The sequence below is a fragment of the Oncorhynchus clarkii genome, chromosome 23 (genome assembly GCF_045791955.1).
Source record: "Oncorhynchus clarkii lewisi isolate Uvic-CL-2024 chromosome 23, UVic_Ocla_1.0, whole genome shotgun sequence".
In the NCBI taxonomy this organism is placed as follows: domain Eukaryota; kingdom Metazoa; phylum Chordata; class Actinopteri; order Salmoniformes; family Salmonidae; genus Oncorhynchus; species Oncorhynchus clarkii.
The window spans coordinates 6641629-6665839 of record NC_092169.1 but is presented as its reverse complement, the minus strand read 5'-3'; the positions used below and the strand labels follow the sequence as shown (position 1 = coordinate 6665839).

The window sequence follows — 24211 nt, the reverse complement described above, 5'->3', positions numbered from 1 at the left end:
GCTCAGTTTTTCCAAAAAAGATTCTTTGTGAATTCGAAATAGCTCTTTCTACATCACATTTGGCTACCAAAAAAACCCCGAAAATTCAGTCCTCAAAACGTGAACTTTTTTCCAAATTAACTCCATAATATCGACTGAAAACATGGCAAACGTTGTTTAGAATCAATCCTCAAGGTGTTTTTCACATATCTCTTCAATGATATATCGTTCGTGGAAGCATGGTTTCTCCCCTCAATCAAATGGAAAAGTACAAGATGCTGGCGTTTGCGCACCGAATTCCACGCAGGACACCAGGCGGACACTTGGAAAATGTAGTCTCTTATGGTCAATCTTCCAATGATATGCCTACAAATACGTCACAATGCTGCTAACACCTTGGGGGAACGACAGAAAGTGTAGGCTCATTCCTTGCGCAATCACAGCCATATAAGGAGACAATGGAAAACAGAGCTTCAGAGATTCTGCTCATTTCCTGGTTGACGCATCATCTTGGTTTCGCCTGTAGAATGAGTTCTGGGGCACTTACAGACAATATCTTTGCAGATTCTGAAACTTCAGAGTGTTTTCTTTCAAAAACTGAATATGCATAGTCGAGCATCTTTTCGTGACAAAATATCGCGCTTAAAACGGGAACGTTTTTTATCCAAAAATGAAATAGCGCCCCTAGAGATCAAAGAGGTTAAGAAATGCTAGTAGCCATGACTGTATTCAGGCGTGAGTTGGTTTTGGGTGTGGTTTGATGTGGGTGTCTCTTCTTTCCAGGTTAGAAAGAGTTATTAGCCAATTAGCTTCAGCCAGCTGTGAATGTTGGTTTGACTTTGGGTAGTCTATCAATATTTTCATGTTGCACATTTTTTATTTAAATGCTCTGAATTGATGATTACATAGATGAGGGCAGGATTAAAATAAACACAACGCACAGAGAATGATACCCTTCATTCCATGACGTACCAGTTTTTTTTTCATACTGACTTGGACCAAAATGGTCCTATTTACACTTTGTAGTCCATTTTGACACTATAATAAGTGTTTCTAACTGACATCGATGCCACATGGGACATTTTCAAAAGGAGAAGTAGCTTTTTCTTTAAAACTAACCAAAACATCTTCACACTTACCCCCCCACCCACCCCCATCCCAATCGTCCTTACCTAAAACATGTAAATATTGGACAATAAATTGTGCCTTCCTGTATTATACTTATGCTAAAATGTTTAATATATTCTATTGAGCCATTTACTTCATTTGTATTCTTATCGTTTATTATTTCTCATTGTTGCTGCATTGTCGAGAAAGAACCTGCAAGTAAGCGTTTCATTGGACGGTGTATCCCAGGCATCCTGTTCTAATAAAACTCCTGTGATAAATGTGCATCACTAAGTTTCCTAGTTGTTTATTTTTTTAGCACCATCATTAGATGTAACGTTCTGGCACTGGACACACATCCAGGCATCCTGACGATTTGAGAACATAATTGGGTTGCATCCTGCAGTAGGGAGGTGGGGTTGCCCCGTCCCATCCGGCCCAAGATGCTTTGGGCACCTCCCTGCGTTAGAGGCACCTGTCCTTGCCGTCACCTGACGGGGCTAAGCTGCACATCAAAGCCTCTTACTGCTCTTATCGCCTCATCTGCTGTCTATGTGCTTTAGGGTTATTATTCCAGATGACAGATCCCCCCCCCCCCCCCCCTACCACTCACATATACCAATGTCTTTACTGTACCTGCTCATCTGAACCCACCTCTCAGGTAAGGATACCTCCGATCATAGCTTAGTTGGACACATTGAGGTATAGGTGATGTATATGTATCCTTTCAATTGTCTTGCCAAAATGTACCTCAACCTTTCAATATGAATTATCCAACACTTAAACTTATTTAAGCTTTATTTAACCGGGAAGTGCCTTTGAAGTCAGAAGGCCTCTTTCATAATTGAGACCTGATAACTACAGATGAATTATCAGATAACATATGTTTGTTTTCTAGCATAGATTTCCTATCTTCTAAGGGTGGCCCAGTTAAAGTGACGCCAGTCATCTGTTTGTCCTGGAACAGAACTGAGGACTGGATCCCTGCTGAGTGGAATCCACACATTCCTGCTGATCTCATCAGGTAAAGCTGGCCTCCTCCTGGGTTCTTTACATGTACTGTACCCTCATCTCACTCGAACCTCCGGCTCTCCTTAATCCTTAACTCCTTATTCACCAGGTCCATGCAGCCTACAATTAGCATTTCTCCCCTCATTCTTTCACTCATTCTCTGCTAGCTTCATGATTAGTTGAAATAAGGCTGAGGACCTCAACAAGAGAGGTTGTGTAGGGTAATGCCTTGTGTATTAGGAAAAATACTGTATGAATGTACATACAATCTTCCTGTCATAGGCATATTCTGTAAGTGTGGAATACCATTTTAAAAATGACCCATGTCAGTCAAAACCCTGTGGACAAAACGGACAATCATACTCTTGTTCTCATTATATATCTTTATCTTACACTGTGGAGCTGCTAAATTCTCCAGCCAACCCACAAGACTGACAGTTTTGCTGATCAAAATCCACATTTACAGAAAATATTAACTCTCAATATTATAAAGGAAGAAAAATGGTCACACAGAAAGTAAAAATATTACAACTGATAAGACTTTTTGTATCCACGGAAAACTGACCCGTATCTCTATGTACTCACACAAGGAACGCTGATTTTAAACTGCCAATCGGATCATATTTTGCCCTCCAAAAAGTACAGAACATTCTCCTTCTAAATTCCCTCAGCACTTCATCTGGCCACTTAGCCCACTGTATCCCCTCAAAGGAGTACAAAACCAGAGTTAAAACCGCCTCGTACACGAAGCAGACATATAACCCGATAGCAACACTGATACGTAACGAATGAATGTAAAAGTGTGTGTTGTATAGGTGTGAATGCATATGGCCCTGCACTGCCAGGACCTGAGTGACAGGGACAGGGGGCTGGGACAGCCAGGACCCCAGTTCCGCAGCTACCCAATTTAAGCTGCCATAAGGGGACATTTGACCGGGTTGCATTGGGCACACTGGTAATGTTGAGTTTTGGAGTCGGTTAAATTGAGCAGACTAAATTACTTCACAGAACTACTTATATATTTGTGTGCCTGTCAGGTTACATGTCCACGCAACACGAGTTGTGGAGTGTAACAAGGACATAGGAGTAAAACTATTAGATATGAGCATAGAGAAACTGTATTAGGCTTGATGGTCTCAGGGTCTGCCCATCGTTTTTCATGGAGAGGATTGCCAGGCAGGGGAGGAGATAATTATTCATTCAGGACATTTTCTTCATATTCACAAGCCCAAATTCATGTATACTGTACAGATGTTTTGACAACCCAAATATATTTTTCATTATTAAAAAAAAGAAAGAAAAAAAAGAATGATTAACATATATACATAATTATTATGGACAGGATATACATTCACATTTTTGAGTTTGGTTCTTACTTCATCTGAGCAGTTGGTTAAGTTCTTCACTTTTCAAAGGGTGTGTGCATGTGTGTCAATGTTTGTGTCTGTGTGTGTATGTTTGTGTACGCATTTGTTTTCATGTGTTTACATTTGTTTGAGCGTGTGTGCGTCGTTTCACTGAGAAGATCTCTCTCCTCTTTCTCTTCGAGCTCCCATCGATAGGACAAGCCTCAGTCCCTTTGGGTGGGACCCTCTCAACTCACAGTGGCCACCGCCTCCTCACCCTCCCCCACCTGGTTCCCTGCACCGGCCAGACCCTTGATTGTTGCTATGACGTCTGCCACCGTCTCCTTCACACTCTTCTCCAGGAGCCAGCCCTCACTCTCACTCTCCGGGTTCTCTGGGTCTGCCATGGTCTCCAGAGAAGTGGTCAGGTACTGTAAGCCCACCATCACTCCTGCCTGAGGACCACACAAACAAGATATGTACATCACTGAGTCTCTATACAGACACACTGCAATTAAACAATCTGTACGGCCTCTGAAACACCATAGATCTCTGCTATCCATTCTTTTTTTGGATTTAGAAAACAGTGATTCTAAATCTATTCAATCACTGATCCAAATCAAATGGATTTATAGTCACTAAGGCTTGGCTTTTAGATCAAATCTCCCATTGAAATCTTCCAATCAATTGACACAGATCTCCAATTTGGTCCAAACTGACAATTTAGTGTTGTTGTTTTGACCCAGACAGCAACCCAGTTAGTGTTCAGTCTGTAAGTTGGCACAGTGAGATCCTGCTTCCAGGAAGGATACCTGTTGCACTTTGCTCTGCCCAGATTAACCCCTCTAAGAAACCCTGATCCTCCCTCACCGCCTATACCACCCCCACATTACGCAATCCCTCACCCTTTCAGTCCCAAGACTCGTTTAGCTGTCGTTACGGGCTATAATCTGCCTAGGGTAGTTTTCCCCACGGTCAGTTTATAACTCAGTGAATATAGGGAGGTTTGAACAACAACAAAAAAAGAGTCACTCACATAGTCACTCTTTCAATGGAAAAAGAGTTTATAATCAGATTCCATTTCAAACTGAGAAATATGATAAGGAAGGTAAGGTAGACCTAGTTATTGGTGGGTGGGTGGATGCGTGGCATTCATGATCATTCATCTGTGTACCATAGATCAGACACTGGAGCTCTACACCTAAGCCTTTTGGAAACTCAGTTAGATGGAAGTCAAGTTGAGTCAAGTGAGTGCTAAGACCAACCAAGGAAATGGCATGTTTTAGTGCCTGCTTGGCAGAAGGGCAAAGGTATAGTGATAGTTGTCTTGTTGTGTGCCACGTGTTCTCTCAAAGTCAAGGGCAAGAGGGTTGGCATGTGTGCCCAATGAACTGGTCAGCTGTGGCCAATTTGGAACAGCTGGACCTTTCCTAATAATACTCACTGAGCTAGATACTTAGAAATGGCTGTCGTCTTCCACAATGGGAAACCTATGGGAAAGCCTTCTTTTCAAATCCTCTTCTCCTCAGCACTGGGCCTAGCCCTGCCCTGCTACTTACCTACACATGCCTTTTAAGACGGTAATTGAATCAAATCTTCAGCTAATCAATTACTTTTCAGTCTGGCGTGTGAGGTCACATCAATTGATCTTTAGCGTTTGTAGCCAGCTACCCTTTGAAGTGAAGGACATTGACAGAACCTCCCGAAAGTACCACCAGCCATTTCCCTTTCAGTTCCGTATTCTTCTCTTTCTCACCTCCAGTATGATGTACAGTAGCATCAGGCTCCCGATGCTGTTCATCATGCCTCCGTAGTAGGCGACCAGGGACTCGCGGCAGCCCCGGGTCCAGATGTTGAGCTCCTCGGTGTGGTGGTCGTAGTCATAGTGGGCTGAGTTGTTGGTCAGCTGGTGCTGGATGCAGGGTCTGGGGGAGCCGGGGTTGCAGCAGCTGAACGGCACACTCTCCATCAGGAACTTCCCCTCCACGTTGCTCAGGACACGGCTGTGGGAAAGGCCCAGAGAGACACGTCAGATCCGTCACAAGTCATGTCAGCCATGTGACACAAAGTATGGCATTCGAGTAACGGGTGTATGTCCGTTGCGGTAACACAGACCTACGAGGCGCGGATGTTTAAACGATGTAAAGGGCCAGTGATTATGAAAACGGTGAACCCATGAGCCTCTGGTAGGAAGCGTAAACAAATGAACGGCTCACATGGTAAAGTATGTGATCGTAACTGGCCACCTGTCGAGTGTCAGTTTAGACTAACTGTATGAGTAAATCATCAATCAGTGTTTGGCAGGGGTATCCTGTCGAGGCCTTGGCTGAATTTCTGTTGACAGGAGAAAAGTGGGTGGGTCTCCTGGCTAATATTGACAGGTGTTGAGTTTAAACCCGGGTTCACGAGGATCCTCTTGATGTGATCGTTCGTGAGTGAGAGAGACGGCCGATATCCCTTGAGTAAAGTAACAGAAACATGGACGCATAAAGCACACACGTATACACACGTCAGTGAACTTACTCCCATGCATTTAAACATGCACGCTGTTACACATGTACTATCCACACATTGCCGCACACTTCCAATTATATTCTCTCAATGTCCAAATGATCCTAGAGAATCTCAAATAGTTGTTGTAGCTCAACGAAGCGCAAAAAAATCTAATAGGTACCATTGACTTGCATTGGATTTATGCCACAAATGCTAAAAAGTTAGCACTTAAAACAGTGGCCAGGTAAACAAAACCAAAGCTTGGATTGCTGTCATCCTTTATGCTGAGACTGCTTACAGAGTAAGGAAACCAATGTGACATGTTGTAATCTGGGTGAACTATCCTTTTAATCAATGCCTTAAAATCTGAATCTAAATTGACTAAATATAAGTATCAGTTGCCACCAGGGCACAATATTAGGGAGAGAGGGGGGTAGTGTGTTTGCGTCAGTCTATTAGTGACAGTTAACGGCTGTTTTATTATGATTTAGGGGGACAGTAAGCTGTGAAGGACGTGAAATTTAGATCCATGGAGATTATCTACTTATCTGAACCTGGCACATGAACCTGACTTCACTTACACTGGTATCCTGTCCTGACACCTTGAAAAAGGTTAAGGTACAACCCTCCGCTCCCCCAAAAAACTCCACCCATTTAAAAAATATAGCATTTTGTCCCAATAAAAGTGTTGATTTCTAAATGTAGCAAATAACTGAAAGTAGGAGACTAACTAAATTACTTGTTTTGTATGTATGTTTTACATTAACTAAGTTGTCACTACCATACACAAGCAAAAGCATATGCTACCGTGGCCCATTTTCTATCTCAAGCTTCCTGCACCAGATCACAAGAGATCAAATGGGTAAAGATGGAGACTATGGGCAGGAATGAGGAAAGCTCTTATGTAGTAGCCATGTCAAATATGTTTCATAAGACTTAGCATGGATTAAACAAACAGTTTCTTTCCTTAAAATAGCCTTTTTTTTCTCTCAATTGAAAGACTAAAGGCAGCTTAGGAGGCCAAGAAGATTTGGTGGAAAGGTAGAGTCATCTGTTCTGGCTGACACCCAGAGAGACTGTCAACTTTTACTGTACATTGTACTTTTTGGCCTTCTGGGTACCCTAATCAACCCAACATTGCTCTCACTCAGCTACGGATTCTAGTACTCACTCTTTGACTTCATCGTTGCTGAAGTCCAGATAGCGGTTGCTGATCCACTGGACCTCAAACCAATCCCTATAGTTGTTGTTGCCACAGCAGCGGAACTCGATCTGGGTCATGTCCAGCGTCCTCTTCATGAAGCAGCGTCCAGGTGTATCTGTATCCTTGTAGAATTTTATCCCATTCTTCAGACCCTCGGCCAGGGCGAAGTACAGCTGGAACTGCATGCAGAAGCACAGCAGAGCTGTGAAGAACAGGAGGATGTTGAAAGCGAAGCAGCCCATCAGGTAGCCCTTGACCATGGGCTTCCACTTGGCAAACTTTATAGCATCCAGAGAGTCGTGGCACACTTTGCCGCCAAAAACATTGAGCCCGCAAGCAGCTAGGCCTACTAGGATCAACAGGTTGGGCACAAAATGGCTTTCGTTGTTGTTCATCATCTCACTCCTCTTCCGGAGCTCGATCTTAAAGAACAGCCCCAGGCTGAAGACAAGGATGCCGGTCATCACTGCCAGCCAGTACATGAGCCATAGGCCCTGGGCAAGCTTCACCCGCTTGGGCAAGTCAAACTTTACCTTCATCAACGCCATGCTTACCTCAGAGTGTATGCTTTTCCCAAATCAAAATTTGATTTTTTTTAAAAGAAACAAATTTGAATTTACAAAAGATTCTAAGCTATTTTTTCAATGTTTTTTTAAAATTATGTAACAGGTAAGGATTTCAGTTGACCTTAGGCAACTATGTTCCCGTGGAGAGTTTCAGTTGGAAAATTGTAATCCATTCCAGAAAGGAGCTGCAGAATGTGTTTTGGCAAGCGTTTCCCTCTTCATATCCATTCTGACCACCCTCAAATCAGGAAAGTCCATAGTGCTGGGTGGGCAGAAGAGTCTGCCACCCAAAATTCCACCCCAAAATATTCACATAAAATCTCTCAAAATGACAGGATGGTGGGCTACACAGCTATTCCGGGTGGATCTTTTTCCAGCAAAAGGAGGTAGCCAAGCGAGTAGCCGAGTGATCGAGCCACAAAGTTGCAGTACGTCACCCTAAACTCCGCTAATCAGCCCTGATCCAATTTGCAGCAGATGAGCCCTGGGCTCTAATCTCTTGTCTTACCATATAATTGATTTGTTGCTTAAGAGTCAACTTCCTCCATTACCTGCCCGCACTGGGAAGGGGAGACCGGAGACAGTCTTGCAGCAGCAGGAACTACTAACTTGTCAAGTGTGAACCATTTCGGTGACAGCCTGGGTGGTGTTTGAAGAGTAAGACTGTACTGCCTAATGTGTTTGCCAAAATAGCTCCCTAATAATGTCACAGCACAACATCATTTTGCCTCTTCACCAAGCAGAATCTCTCATGTATTCCTTGCAAAGAAGAACAAAGGATCCTCATTATCTCCTTGTGTTGTCAGGGTTTGGATTAAGGTTAAGTCCATGTATTATTACTTCCTTCCTTTGAGGCTCTAAATTCTAAGTCTTAGTGCAGGGCAGAATGTAGCACAAAATGATCCCCTAAAACGCCTTTTTGTATTGTTGTACCTTTACCATCTTTATTGCGGAGATTAATACAAATACAGGTGCCTTTTCTCTGTTGGCTCCACATATCACTCTGAGGCACACCCTGTTCCAATTCTATAGTTGCTAATGTTTATAAGGGTCAATAAATAGAACTGTTTCGAACATTAACTTTCATAGGACTTTCCATAAAATTGACAAATTGCTGGTGGCTAATGTAGTTTCCTTTTCCCGTGCAAGAAAAAAACGTATAATTATACGTTTGGCTCAGAGGCTTGGCGAAGTCTAAAGCTTTATTTAGCCCAACCTTAATCCAATTTGTGGCCCACGTTTGTTTTAGTATTTACTCTAGGCCTATCATTGTCTTAGAAGTATGAATAGGCCTAGGCATTTACAAAAGGCTTTGTTCCCCATCCCAACTACATCAACCTGGACTCAGGGGTAGACGTAACATAGTAAATGTAATTCCGGGACACTCCAATTAGTGTGAGATGTCACGTTTCGTATGGTATGTATTTTATTTGTGGATGTTCATCATCCATCACGTATGATATGTTACAAATTCAAATGAGTATGATGTGTTACAAATTGCAAAAGCCCTCTTACTAACAACAAGAGGGCTTTGTCAAGAGGGCTAAAATCAAACGTGATTTTAGAATACAGAGACAAAGTCAGAAGGTCAATGGCATGGAGGAGGATTGCAGAGATGTTGGTGGGTAAAGAGAGATTTGCACAATGTTTGCTAGTCAAAGCCACAATTTCCTTTACCCAAAGTACCCATTCATGTCCATGTAGGCCTACTGTATGTATTTTACAGGAAGTGAGCAAAATCATCAATGTCATGACACCAGTATAATGAAAGAGCCATAAGCTATAATATATGAGAATCATAATGTTAAGATACCATAATCTAATTGGTAGCATGTTACATTAGAAATTCATGCTTAGTGTATCATTTACATGAGATATAATGAGTGTTACTGGTGATTTCTGTCCTTTGGTGGGCAAATTCCACAATTTAATTTGCTCAACACATTCGCAAATGGTGGCTATGATCACAGTTTTGAGGTTTAGGTTGCTTGAAGGTCATAGCTAGCAGGCAGCACAAGCAAACATTGTTGTGCAAATCTCTCTTCACCCACCATCAACACCAACTCTGCAATCCTCTATGCCATTGACCTTATGACCGTCTCTGTAGCAAAACCAGACACTGCAATGATTGGCATTCCTCCATCATTTTTGGTTGTGCTTGCCCGGAACTATGTTTCACGAAAGGAAAATGGAAGTGGTGAAAACCCTACGTAAAAGGTTAATTGGCGGGAAAATCTATCTGACTGGAAATGATGGACAAGTAGGAGTTTAAGGAGTAAACATTTTTTAATAAGGATTACATGGTGAAAATCGGACCTCTCTGAAATGAATATGGATGGCACTCCCTTCAGCAAAATATATTTAACCGAAACTCTCCCGCTTGAAAAGATCTCCTTTATAGTAAAAGCATTGAATGAATCTATCGTCGTGTTTGTAGCTCCGATAAAAAAAAATGCCATTTATAAAAAAATATCAAATTCGACATAATTGTAAGTATTGGCTGAATCTTTTTTTAATAGCCTACAAAGCAAATGACTGAAAATACAGGCTAAGAATGGACAGAGAGATATGTTTGTGCTTTTAGCCATTTTCTTTAATAAAAGTTAGACCTCTCATACCACCTCAATTTGAGTCTTGGTTTTAACTTAACAGTCCTTTACTGACACGGAGGTAGGCTATTTAAAGAGTACATGGTGGGTGGAGGAGTGGACGACAAATCTATGGATATAGCAGCCTATAGCCTAATTATTTAACTAGGCAAGTCAGTTAGATAGACCTACCTCTTATTTCTTCAATAGGAAGAAATTAGTCTCCAACACAAAGCCCTCTTGTTGTTAGTAAAGTCCAATTAAAATGAAGACGGTTGAAATTAATTATGCCTACCGGTACTCTAATTTGCCTACTTTCAGCACCATGAGCTGTCCATTTAACCGAGGGATCGTGCCGCAGGTGCTTTCAAGTTTCAGCACCACAATGTAAATTGCTAGAATCTGGTTTATTGTGAGTTTATTTTGAGGTCAATAGTGCAGTTTTGGGACTAGGCCTAATCAAATATATTTTCAGAAGAAATCTTTGACTCTCCTCCTGAACTGCCATTGTAGCCCTACACAGCACAGCCATTGGTTAAGCAGCATACACAAACATTTTTGATCAGCAAGAGCAGAGCAGGCCGGGGCTCAGGGTTGGAATATGCAGTTTGTAATGCAGCCTGGTTTTATTTACACCATCCCAGCACCAATCTTAGAAATAGATATAGAACTTTGCTCTGTGCTCCTCTGAGCATGCACTTCGTAGCCTGTAGGGGATGGATCATTTGATTGAGACCACACTAAATAGCCTATAGGCGCAATTGATATTGCTTGCCCAGCGGAGAATCAGAGATGAGGAGCAGCATTGGGCACACATCAATATATAGCCTAATAAGCAACTCATTCTAAAACATTGAGAAATATTGACATTTTATCAATTACAAATTACATGACCCTACCCAGGACTAGATTATTTTTTTAAAACTCCCCTTGACTGAAATTGAAAAAGCATTGTCCCTCCCCCTATTTTCCCCCAGGTAACCATTCTGTAAATGTCGATCTCCCCCTTAGTAATAGGTGACACATAAATAGTTGGATGTAAAACATTTCCAAAATTAAAAACAGTTAGATTAATTTGTGAATAGTCCTGTAAAGTATGGTGACACTTGGTGTTAATCTCCTTTCTTATTCAGCTATAGCCTGTCCTGAACCTACTCAGCAGCTGGCATCACAGTTAGGAAATAATGGATCAGTCCTTTTAGATATCAGACAGAACTAACCCAGACATTTCTGCCTCTCCTTTTTTTTGTTGCCTTTCTCCATAGTGACCAAGGACTATAACGATACCCCCACCCTGCATCTCTCCACTTCAGTCACTATGGAATATGATCGGTTGCCTACTATGCATCCCTTGGATCAGTGATTCCAAAAAGGTTGGTCACCAAGGGGACAACTTCCAGGCAATGTTCTGAAGCAGGGCTTTCTTCACCGGGTTCAGTTAACCAACCCACAGCCTCTTCAAAATGATTAAATCCAGCATTCAGTCATGTACAATGGGCCTTTGCCTGAGTGGAAGAGAGCAGGTCTGTTGCAGGGACAGGGGGTGGGTCTCAGTGCAGGGTTCACCCCCTCTTTCGTTGTGGACACAAACGTCCATAACAGTAGAATCCAGCCTGGGCCTAGCATATCCCAGGGGCTGTTCAGGGCCTGCCCCAACTCAACACTGAGTACACAGTCACCAGTATGGGCCTACAGTGCCTCTCCTCCACTGATACCAGACACAGCCCCCAGGAGGTCACAGTCAACCACACTGGCCAGAAGAGACCCACCAGCAGCCCCCAGATGGTCCACCACATTATAGTTCAAACCACTCCAGGCCCAGGGCAGGACCTGAATAGACCAGTGCATCAGACTCAACTGACTGGATCCACAGAGACCATCACCCCCATTATCAATGTACCATCCTTTCCCGGGCATATACTGGCCAATCACAGAGCTGAGGCTGAGCCAGTTACTGGGCAGAACTCTGGGTTCCCGGAAAACCATGCCCATGTCCAGTCGACTGGAGCAAGTTTCCAGGTAAGAACATCATGAGAACCTATACAGATCTCTCTGGCAATACACATTTACCCAGTCATGTCATGTTTGTCATTCATATTTGTTCATATTTCACTGTTTTTTCTTCACTACTTCCCCTTTCTTCTCACAGTTGTTCTAATTAAATGTCAAACACTATCAGTGACAGAGATTACATGCATAATGTATCCTCTTCTCCCTGTAACATGATGGACTTAACAGACCTGCCACTCAGCAGTTCCCTAAAGGAGACCTGTAAGTACTTTTATCTGCCTGTGAAGCTCAGCTCAACTGGGAAATCTAGTTCCAACAGTAACTGGCCACAGTATACAGTTTATATAAATATCTGACATACCTACTTGTCCTTATAGCTACTGCCTTACCTTTCCCTGAACTGTATAGCCAAAACAGTAGACTCCACACCTCTCTATGACTGTGAAACTGGGGTAGTTATTGAGTGTGTGTGTGTGTGTGTGTTTTAGGATCCTCCAGCAGATAGAGCAGGACCATGCCAGGGTCCTGGAACCAGACCTGTCCCCCTTCACTTCTCTGGAGGATGCTGCCCACCACCTTCTACCATGGCTTCCAGATCAAGCTACCCACACAGGAGGATCTATGGAGAGGTAGAGTAGTCAACTGCCCACACTACAGGGCAAGCTTGTAATTCTTTCAAATCTCTCTTATCTCCCTCTGCAGTGGATGAGGAGTTTGAAGCAGAGGCCACTGAGGTCATGATGCAAAATTAAGCTATGATGAAGTACCAGTGTCTCATGCTGGAGGAGTTTGAGCTCTATCTATCTATCTATCTATCTATCTATCTATCTATCTATCTATCTATCTATCTATCTATCTATCTATCTATCTATCTATCTATCTATCTATCATCTAATTTCTCCTTTGCCAAGATAATCCATCCACCTGACAGGTGTGGCATATCAAAAAGCTGATTAAACAGCATGATCATTACACAGGTGCACCTTGTGCTGGGGACAATAAAAGGCCACTTTAAAATGTGCAGTTTTGTCACACAACACAATGCCACAGATGTCTCAAGTTCTAAGGGAGAGTGCAATTGGCATGCTGACTGAAGGAATGTCCAACAGAGCTGTTGCCAGAGAAATTAATGTTAATTTCTCTACCATAAGCCACCTCCAATTTTGTTTTAGAGAATTTGACAGTACATCCAACTGGCCTCACAACTGCAGACCACACCAGCCCAGGACCTCCACACACAGTCATTTCACCTTTGGGATCGTCGGGGGGGTGCTGAGGAGTATTTCTGTCTTTAAGAAAGCCAGTGGGGGGACCTGGTACTAAAGTGGCTGGGCCTATACCCTCCCAGGCCCACCCATGGCTGGTCATCTGCCCAGTCATGTGAAATCCTTAGATTAGGGCCTAATAAATGTATTTCAATTGACTGATTTCCTTCTATGAACTGTAACTCAGTAAATCTTTGGAATTGTTGCATGTTGCGTTTAATTTTTTTCAGTATTGCTTGACAGCAGGGTTGATTGATGGACAGATTTCAGGGGTGAGGTATTAACACCTCGAGAGGAAGGAAAGTGTGTGAGTTCTGAATCAGCAAGAGGTACCCCTATTATTAGCATGCTGTGGACAAGATTAGAGTCAGCCTTGGGATTGCAGTGAATTACTGCCCGATCCGTTTACAGGGGCACAGAGTCACACACAGATCCGCACGCAATGAAACTGCGCCAGAAAAACTCACGCCCATCCATGATAGAACAGTATTATTATACCCAGCGTGCGGTGGTTGGGTACATCAGGGCCTGAAAGTATGGGCACACGCCCACCCACCCTTGCTGTAAATGTCATTTTGACATTGGTCTATCTCCAAAAGTAACAGGATACCAAGTTAGATTATATTGTTATTGTCAGAGAGGTGTTTTTTTTTGTCATTTTACCCTTATTTAACTAGGCAAGTCAGTTAAGAACAAATTCTTATTTTCAATGACGGCCTAGGAACAGTGGGTTAACTGCCTGTTCAGGGGCAGAACAACAGATTTGTACCTTGTCAGCTCAGGGATATGAACTTGCAACCTTTCGGTTACTAGTCTAACGCTCTAACCACTAGGCTACTGCCATTGACTTATTTTCAATTTATAGAGTAAGATTCCATATAAGTATTAATCACATGGAGACACAAACAATCCTACCAAAAGCAAGAGGAGGGTATTTTTGAGTGTGGTCTAGCCCCCTAAGACACTCTGAATGGCTCTGTTATAGAGCTGTTTCCAATGTGGGAAGACACCACTGACATCTTGTGGTACAATGCCAAAACTTCATTCACTCACTGCCATCTCATGGATGAGAATGAGTTCACACGTGCTTCCCATTAAATTGTACCCTCACACGCAACTCATTGTATTTGCTTTTGCCAAACAGTCATTACCCTCACACGGAATTCACTGCCGAGCAAAATCAAATCAAATCAAATTTATTTATATAGCCCTTCGTACATCAGCTGATATCTCAAAGTGCTGTACAGAAACCCAGCCTAAAACCCCAAACAGCAAGCAATGCAGGTGTAGAAGCACGGTGGCTAGGAAAAACTCCCTAGAAAGGCCAAAACCTAGGAAGAAACCTAGAGAGGAACCAGGCTATGTGGGGTGGCCAGTCCTCTTCTGGCTGTGCCGGGTGGAGATTATAACAAAACATGGTCAAGATGTTCAAATGTTCATAAATGACCAGCATGGTCGAATAATAATAAGGCAGAATAGTTGAAACTGGAGCAGCAGCACAGTCAGGTGGACTGGGGACAGCAAGGAGTCATCATGTCAGGTATTCCTGGGGCATGGTCCTATGGCTCAGGTCCTCCGAGAGAGAGAAAGAAAGAGAGAATTAGAGAGAGCATATGTGGGATGGCCAGTCCTCTTCTGGCTGTGCCGGGTGGAGATTATAACAGAACATGGCCAAGATGTTCAAATGTTCATAAATGACCAGCATGGTCGAATAATAATAAGGCAGAACAGTTGAAACTGGAGCAGCAGCACAGCCAGGTGGACTGGGGACAGCAAGGAGTCATCATGTCAGGTAGTCCTGGGGCATGGTCCTAGGGCTCAGGTCCTCCGAGAGAGAGAAAGAGAGAAGGAGAGAATTAGAGAACGCACACTTAGATTCACACAGGACACCGAATAGGACAGGAGAAGTACTCCAGATATAACAAACTGACCCTAGCCCCCCGACACATAAACTACTGCAGCATAAATACTGGAGGCTGAGACAGGAGGGGTCAGGAGACACTGTGGCCCCATCCGAGGACACCCCCGGACAGGGCCAAACAGGAAGGATATAACCCCACCCACTTTGCCAAAGCACAGCCCCCACAACACTAGAGGGATATCTTCAACCACCAACTTACCATCCTGAGACAAGGCTGAGTATAGCCCACAAAGACCTCCGCCACGGCACAACCCAAGGGGGGGGGGGGGGGCGCCAACCCAGAGCAGTCATTGTCAAAGAGTATGTAGGATCCACCTGCTCTACTCTCGTCAACCTGAGAAGCTATTCCAGAGTTGGCATGCTACTGAGAGCTCCTCTGACTCAGTTGTGGGACAGGGATGGTTTGAGCTCATCATCATGGAAGCCAAATTTGGTTCCACATGGCCACTCCTAGATAGAGACAGAGCATGTAGCCTGTCTCCAGCCCTACCTTATGGCACACAGGCCTCAGCCGCCTCACTCTCACAAATAAACTGTGGATTAGCATTGTCTGTGGCTAATTAAGGACCTGCCGAGGGATTCACGTACGCTTCAAAGGGCCGTGGCCGCCCTCCCCTTCTCTCCTGTCCTCTGTTTTCCGCCTGGGTTTGATGGTTCTCTAAACGGTGCCACGTGTGAGAGAGAGCCGTTTCAGGCCCCTGGTGAGGAAGAGGTGGGGGAGAGAGGGGGAGAAGAGGACACTGGAATGTGTTTGTTCATAATCCTCCTTTTATCTATAATCATCTGTTTTCACATCCTGGGACGGGTTATGGGCAGAGAGCTCGGCTCAGCTCTCCCCTCTCTATCGTTGCCTTTTGTTGTCTTTATCTGCCTCCCTCTCTATTCTCTATGTTCTCTATGTTCCCAGCTGTCCCTTTGGTAAGGAATACATAGTGGTTGCTGCTGAACTTACACACCCACTGGCCTGGGTATCTCAACATGCATGAGAGAGAGAAAGGGGGGCTAAAGATAGTGAGTGACCTTTCACGTGTACTTATATGTAGGCGAGTAGGATGGAGCTTGTTTTGATGTGATAGAGAGCGATGAACAGATAGTAGAATCCCCAGGGGGATGATGGGTGTATACACACTCCCCTGAATGGAGGGAGAGGGGGGAGAACGTTACAAGAATTTCATAACAAGCATAAAACCATTAATGTGTCACGGCTTCATTGGAAGCAGATGTGTGATTTATTTTTATAGGCTGGTAGTTGAGGTCGCCACAACAGGCTGTGGAATGCCTCCTCCTCTTCCACTTCCTCCTCCTACGCCTCTTCCTTCACCCTAATCCTCCACCCTCCTCCTTCATCGTACTCCTTCTCCATCCTCCTCCTCCATCCTCCTCCTCCTCCCTACACCTCTTCATCCTCCTTCTCCTCTTTCTCATCTGCTACCATCCCAGCCTCAAGTCCCTCACCCTTCTCTCCCTTTTGTCTTTTTTTTGTCAAGCAATTATGCTTCTTCATCTTTATCTTTCAGCATCCATTTTTTTCACACTAGATGCCTAATGGCCTACACAGATCAAACTTCATGAACTAGGAGAAAAGTGATAAAGCTTGGTTGAGATGCAGGACCAAGCTTCTCTTGGCTGCCGTTGGATGCTGGGGAGCCGTGTGCTGGTGTGATAGACAGCTTATCCATCTCCTCATGCTCTACCACGTGCACACGCACACGCACACGCACACACAGAGTGATGTCAAGTCCTCAGACTGACAGCCTGATCGCAGGAAGTGGTCCATTATTCAATCAATGGAATTGCGACAATTTGGGAAAATTTGTCAGAAGGAAAAACAAACGAGCAGCCAGTGTGCTCATAATTCAGACATCAGTTTAAACCAGATAGGAATGTAAAAATGTGTGCATGTTCTGTGTGTGGGAGTCCGGTCAGTTAATGGTGTGGGTGGACTGTACTGAAGCAGTTCTAGAAATGACTAACAGGTCCGGAGATTGAATATCGGCGTGTCTGATTTTTTTGTTGAAGAGAAACAAAACCTTCCTATCCATCATGCAAATGTATGGTGGGGTCCGAAATGATTGACACCTTAAATAAAGATGAGTAAAAATTTGGGAAACGATATTATTTTACACTAACACAATTGCTCCGAGAAAGAGATTTTGTTTAACAAGTCATATTTTTTTCTCTAAACAAGGTAGGGGTCCAAATGATTGACACCCCTGTTTTCAATACCTCACCTTGCAAGGGTAACGTCACTGAGCCTTTTTCTATAATATTTTATCAATTGGAGAACACATTGGGAGGGAACTTAGACCATTCCTCCATACAGAATCCTTCCAGCTCCTTGATGATTATTATTTTTATTCATAACGATTGTTCACTTGAAAGCACTATAGTGGAAAAGGAAATGTGAGTAACGTCTGCAACAGAATGTTCTACTGTGGTGAAAATCAACTGTCCCTCGCTTCGGCCCTTACACTTTTTCTTTGATGACGCTAACCGAATTGGAAAATGGCACACTCTGTGGAATAAGCCAGAGCCAAGAAAAGGTTAGCCAATAAAAAAAGAGAAAAAGTCACCACCGAAAACGAGCACATTTCTTCTGTCAGTGACAATGGCGTTCACACAAACCCCTTCTGGCCAAAATGCCTCTCCGTGAGCGGCCTGACATGCCGTTTTTTTTACGTGAGGCTAAAGGTGAGTAAATGAAGTCGTTAACAGGGACTGCTCCGGGTTATTTTACTGTCTGAGCAACTCGACAGCTTTTGGTAAGCTGCCACATTAAACATTCTCCACAGAGCGACGTACTGCACAGACAGATAGAGGAGGAATCGAAGAGAGTGAGAAAAGAGACGCAGGAGAGAAGAGAAGGGAGGGATATGTGGAGGAAGAACAGAACTACAGTCCTGTCTGCACTCGTCTCGCACGAGGCCATTAAACGTGAACACATGCAAACAACTGGTAATACACATTTGATTCCCATTAGCCTTTGCTGCAAACATCCCCGATTTATCAAGATGTTGGAAACTCGGCCCAGACCTGAAACAAGGACCAGTCATATTTACACAAAGCAGAGTTATCATACTTTGTGTGTTGTCCGTGTTAACTGTCTGACAGGAAATAAAAATAAGCGATGCTATTGACCTATGGGATGCTGCAGGATGTCAAGACCCAGCATGGGGTCTCCGCACCACACCCTGCCCAGACACACTGAACATAGCATGGGTCCTGGGAGAAAGAAACCATTCTCTTCCTCCCTCACTACCCATTATCTCACGCAGACACACACGGTTGGGTGCTGTCGCAAAATGTTCCACAAGCTCTCACAGTTTCACGGCATCCATGTTTCAAATGTCAAATTTAGAAGTGTTTAAGGTTAAGTTTAGGTGCTAACTCAAAATTCTAAAGGTTAGGCAATAACTCCAAATGGTTAAGGTAAGGATTAAGGTTTGGGATAGGCTTATAACAAAAATGTTTTAAAAAACGATCACTGGATTTGCACTCACAACTTTTCAGATGCTTACACCCATCCGCCATCCCCGTCCACAATGCCCTGGTAAAACCCAGACCTACTTGAAGGTAACAGCGATCACTGTTGCCCCAGTGGCCTGGCTTCCACATCATATCCCAATGTCCTCCGACGTGGCTGGACGTTGAATACTGCCTTGTATCACGGGTGACCTGTAGCTGTAAAATCGGACAGCAATAAATCACACGGAGACACACTCAGTAGAAAAACACTGGTTATGAGGCCAAGGAGAGAGAGGAAATATAAAATACAAATATAGTATAGTCCTCACAGTGTTAGCGTGATAGGAGCCAGCGAAGACTTGAGTGTGATGAAATGTGTGTGTGTGTGTGTGTACTGCGTGTGTGTGTTGCGTGAGCTAAAGGCTGGGCCGTTACTCCAGCTTTTCCTCTCCAATTACAGCCCTGTTGATCTGAGGGTCTCCGCTTCACTGCTGTCTCCTGCTATTCTCATCCAGCTGCAATAACATCTCTATAGAACACTCCACACTTCCTACAGACACACGCGCACATACGGTATACGGACACTCGCGAGCACGCAGACACAGAGTGCAAACACACACAGTAAGCATGCAGGCACACACAGATCAACCCTAACACATTTTACAAAGAACAGACAAAAAACATCCCAAATAATATGCCATTTAACAGATTATTTTATCCAAAGCGACTTCCTGTTATGCATGCATATATTTTACATTCCTGGGTGGTGCCAGGAATCAAACCCACTACCCTGCTATTACAAGCACCATGCTCTACCAACTGAGCTAAAAAAGGACCACACCAACACAAACACAAACACAAAAGCAACATCATCCGCATGAAACACAAATCGCTCGCGCACGCACGCAGACAGACAGACAGACAGACAGTTAGTTAGTTAGTTAGTTAGTTAGTTGTCAGCTGAGAGTCTGCCTGATCTCAGAAGTACTAGGTTCAGACTCTGTCTGTCCTGTCCCATTTGGCTGAGTGCACTTCAAAGTGCCCTGCTGGAGTCCACAGAAACCTCCCCTCCTGCCTTTTCCCCTCCAGACTTGGCCCAGAGAAAGTGAAAACCAGAGGGCTTTTAGGAAACACTCCCTAGGGGACCCTTAGACGATACATTCCCGCCTCATTGTAAGAGAGATCTGTCACTTTGAGTTTCCCTTGCGCCAGAGCCAGAGTAGGGCCCGTACAGGGCTGATAGATGGCCAGGCGAGGGGCCTAGAGCTGGGGGAGACTGGTGCGATGCAGGTCCGGTGCCCCCTGGAGGTCATCAAAGAGATAGAACACAGGAAGAATAAGTCATAAAGTACAATGACAGTCTTGACGGCTGCAGCATGGATCCTATCCTCCGCTTGTCTGAAATGGAAAAGATGTTGCTGCACTTGAGCTCTCCCAGACATTTGTTACATCAACACTGTTGTTTCTGTTGGGCTAAAAGAAAGAAAAAAGAGCCCCTCTCTGATTCCGAACGTGGTGCTCTGCCAAAAAAGTCCGGGGAAACTGATCCACCTTTGGGTCCTGGATTATATTCTTTGTCTGAATTCCAAGATTCCACAAGCGGCCAGAAGAGATTTGAGGTTTCTCCTGAACCCACGGTCGACGGCGGCAACAGCTAGCAGCAAACAGCAATCAATGTGTATTAGCCCTGATGTCTGCAGCTACCAACTTTACCTGAACTTTATCCGATGCATTCTCCGTTGAGAGTTATCCAACACGTGTGTAAGTGTGTCAATAGACCTTCCATTCGGCCAGGAGTTTCCCCCCGCTCAGGCCAGGGAAAACTCCAGGCCCTACTAAAGGTATGTCGTCCCGGACACACACACCCCCACCCCAATCCCTCAAACACCTACATAGCACAGGTCAGGGTGATGCTGTTATTGCTCTGCAGTAAACGCAAGGCCCTGGGTCATAGAGTATGTACCAGAGGTGTCAGGTCATAGCAGCTGTGTGTTTGTGTAGTTGCAGTTACATTGTAGTTACTCCACAATACGAACCTGAGTGACAGAGTGAAAAGAAGGATGCCTGTACTGAATAAACAATATTCCAAAACATGCATCCTGTTTGCAACAAGGCACTAAAGAAAAACTGCACAAAAATGTGGCAAAGCAATTCACTTTTTGTCCGGAATACAAAGAGTTATGTTTGGGGAAAATCCAACCCCTCTCCATATTTCCAAGCATAGTGGCGGCTGCATCATGTCATGGGTAATCGTTAAGTACTGGGGAGTTTTTAAGGTAAAAAAATAAACCGAATGGACCTAAGCACAGGCAAAATCCTAGAAGAAAACCTGGTTCAGTCTGCTTTCCACCAGACACTGGGAGATTAATTCACCTTTCAGCAGGACAATCAACTACAACACAAAGCCAAATCTACACTGGAGTTGCTTACCAAGAAGACATGGAATGTTCCTGAGTGGCGAGTTGCCGTTTTGACTACTTGAAAATCTATGGCAAGACCTGAAAATGGTTGTCGAGCAATGATCAACAACACATTTTGCAGCGCTTGAAGAGTTTCGAAGGGCAAATGTTGCACAATTCAGGTGTGGAAACTCTTAGAGACTTCCTCAGAAAGATTCCCAGCTGTAACCGCTGCCCAAGGTGCATCTACAAAGTATTGACTCAGGGGTGTGAATACTAAATGAGATATTTCTGTATTTTATTTTCAATACATTTGCCAAAATGACTAAAAACATGTTTTTAATCTGTCATTATGGGGTATTATATGTAGATGGGTGATTTTTAAACATTTTTAATCAATTTTTAATTCAGGCTGTAACACAACAAAATGTGGAATAACTCCAGGGGTATGAATACTTTCTGAAGGAACTGTATCTTGTTTGTTCTATCAAGACAGGTGCGTTCAGGACCAGGGCAGCTGGAGCGCACCTGATTGGTAGGGTTAAAGACATTCCCATTAAAGTGAGATTATGTGATCCATTTTAGTCTATATAATATTGTAAGGCAAAATATTGTGGGTGTGTAACATTGCAACGTTGACGCATGGGTTCATTTTCATCCATTTCAAACTTTTGCCATTAATTATACAAATCAACACAAACATGAAATTATGGCTGATAGTACATTTGTCGGAAGTAACAAGCATTAAAAACCAGAAGCATGGATATAAGACAGATATTGTGCACTTCTCGCCAGCTATTACTTCCCTCCCCGCCGGCAGGTACAAAAGTAACATTGCGGTAGTTCTATTCTCTGTCTATTTCATTTCAACTCATTTACCCTAGAAATGAAATGACTGTTGCTAATGATCGAGGACGTATGTGACCGACGGGCTCAAATCACTCTTATGTATCAACATTTTAAATTGTGTTTTTTTATATTGGATAAAAGTAGAGACTCAGAGCTACAAAACGGTATATCATACATTGCTTTTTGAGTAACAATGGGAAAGTAATTCTGCTTTGAAAGTTGATAAACTTGGAAACTCACTTTTGAGAAAATGGCCTTTGAATGTTTTGGTATCTACAGGAGAGCTCTCCACTGCCTAAACCCATTCATAATTGTTCAGAGCCTCTTAAGCCAACCCCAGCCATCTCTTTAATGATTCACACGTGAGGTCATGTGCTAAACAGTGAGTAGTGTAGTAAATATTACTACACTACAAAAAGTGGAAAAAGTCATAGCCTACAATAGGGAAAAATTCCAGTTAAACATAAAGTGTCCAGATACATTTTAGATGACGGGCTCCCGAGTGGCACAGCGGTCTAAGGCACTGCATCGTAGTGCAGGAGGTGTCACTGCAGTCCCTGGTTCATATCCAGGCTACATCCGGCTGTGATTGGGAGTCCCATAGGGGGGTGCACAATTTGCCCAGCGTTGTCCGGGTTTGTCCGGGGTAGACTGTCATTGTAAATAGGAATTTGTTATTAACTGACTTTCCTAGTTAAATAGAAATGTAATTAAATAAATGATGCTTACCCAGACACACTTGCCTAAATTGATGGGTCACGTGAAAGAAATGCTATAACCCTCAGCCACATCTTGCCAAGTGGATGGGTCTCTATAGTAGCAATATCCCAAATAGATTGTGTCAATATGAATATGGTATGAACAATATCAATAACAATATCAGTGATAGATGAGGTAGTTATACGCATACAATCAGGGGTAAAGTGGTTGAGCAGCAGGATTTAAAACAATTGTAGCAGCAAATGTACATGTGTGTTAGGAGAGAGTCATTTAAATAGAGGCACTGCAGATAGTGCTGAAGACTGGTCTGTCCAAACCATGCATGAACAAGGGAATCTGTATTCGGAGAGCCTGTTTCTGTCCTACCCTTGACTTTGGTGCAGGGCATGTGATGTCCATAGCCTTTTCGTCGCAAAACTCCCCGATCTTCTCAAAAACGAAGTTTGTCGAGGTGTGTCCAGTCCAGGTGGTGCTTGTACAGGCAGGAAGGATGTCAGATTGCGCAGCAGCTGAAACCTGGTCCTGACTGAGTCCGAACGCTCCTTGGCGACAACAACACCAGGCTCCAGAGCATCGAAACTGTAAAACAGGAAATAACAAGACATATTGAGACGACATTACAACTTTAGACAACATCAATTCACCTCCCAAGTTTAGATAAGAAGAAAAACCTCATAAAATGCTATAAAAAAGCTATGCCAGCCATAGCTTTCCACCGGCACTGTACCATCCTCCAGTCCAACCAGCTGTGGGATGTTGACCGCTGTCACACTGCTGTCCTTCACAACACCAGCAATCTCAGACAAAGTGTTCACGCTGGTCTTTCTGAAGCGCTGCTTGATGAGGCCGAAGTACTAGTCGGTGGCTAACTTGGTGTGGCCTGTGATCAGGAAGGTCCAGACTGTGGTCAAGCTTGTGCATGGTCTGCCAGGCACAATACCAGAGCACAAACTTGTTCTTGTTTTGGCCACTGCAGCTGGGAGGAGTTGAAAAGTAGATGGGACCTGGCTGCATAGATTCAGAAGGATAGTGCACCTGCAAACAACACAAAAACGAAGATAAGTTAAATAAAAAGAAAATGTTACGTAAGACGTAATAAAACATTTTTATGCGTCATTATCAGGCAAGTTTCACTTACAGCAGCAGCCCTGCATACAGAAACATAATATTGGAAACTGGAAGTTAAGATTATAACACAAAGCCCAACTACACGTACCTCTGGAAAATACTGAAATAATGTGAGATCAATAAAAGTAGGTCAATTAAATAATCAAAATGTGTTTATGGT

The 24211-nt window shown here is 43.6% G+C and overlaps 1 protein-coding gene across 1 annotated transcript; it reads right to left on the bottom strand.

Moving 5' to 3' along the window:
• Positions 1-2674: 2674 nt before the first annotated feature.
• LOC139381908 (peripherin-2-like) lies at positions 2675-8096 on the bottom strand. The gene is made up of 3 exons (XM_071125767.1): positions 7108-8096; positions 5200-5446; positions 2675-3898 (listed from the first exon to the last, which is right to left on the bottom strand). Exons 1-3 carry the CDS (start codon positions 7686-7688, stop codon positions 3692-3694), a joined length of 1035 nt encoding a protein of 344 aa, XP_070981868.1. The 5' UTR covers positions 7689-8096; the 3' UTR covers positions 2675-3691.
• Positions 8097-24211: the final 16115 nt, after the last annotated feature.

Bases quoted from the DNA above. Each gene is read 5' to 3' on its own strand.
- LOC139381908 (XM_071125767.1), bottom strand. From the start codon at position 7,688: ATGGCGTTGATGAAGGTAAAGTTTGACTTGCCCAAGCGGGTGAAGCTT. The intron at 5,447-7,107 runs GTGAGTACTAGA...CCTTTCCCACAG, and splicing joins AGCAACGATGAAGTCAAAGA to CCGTGTCCTGAGCAACGTGG. The intron at 3,899-5,199 runs GTGAGAAAGAGA...TGTGGTCCTCAG, and splicing joins TACTGTACATCATACTGGAG to GCAGGAGTGATGGTGGGCTT.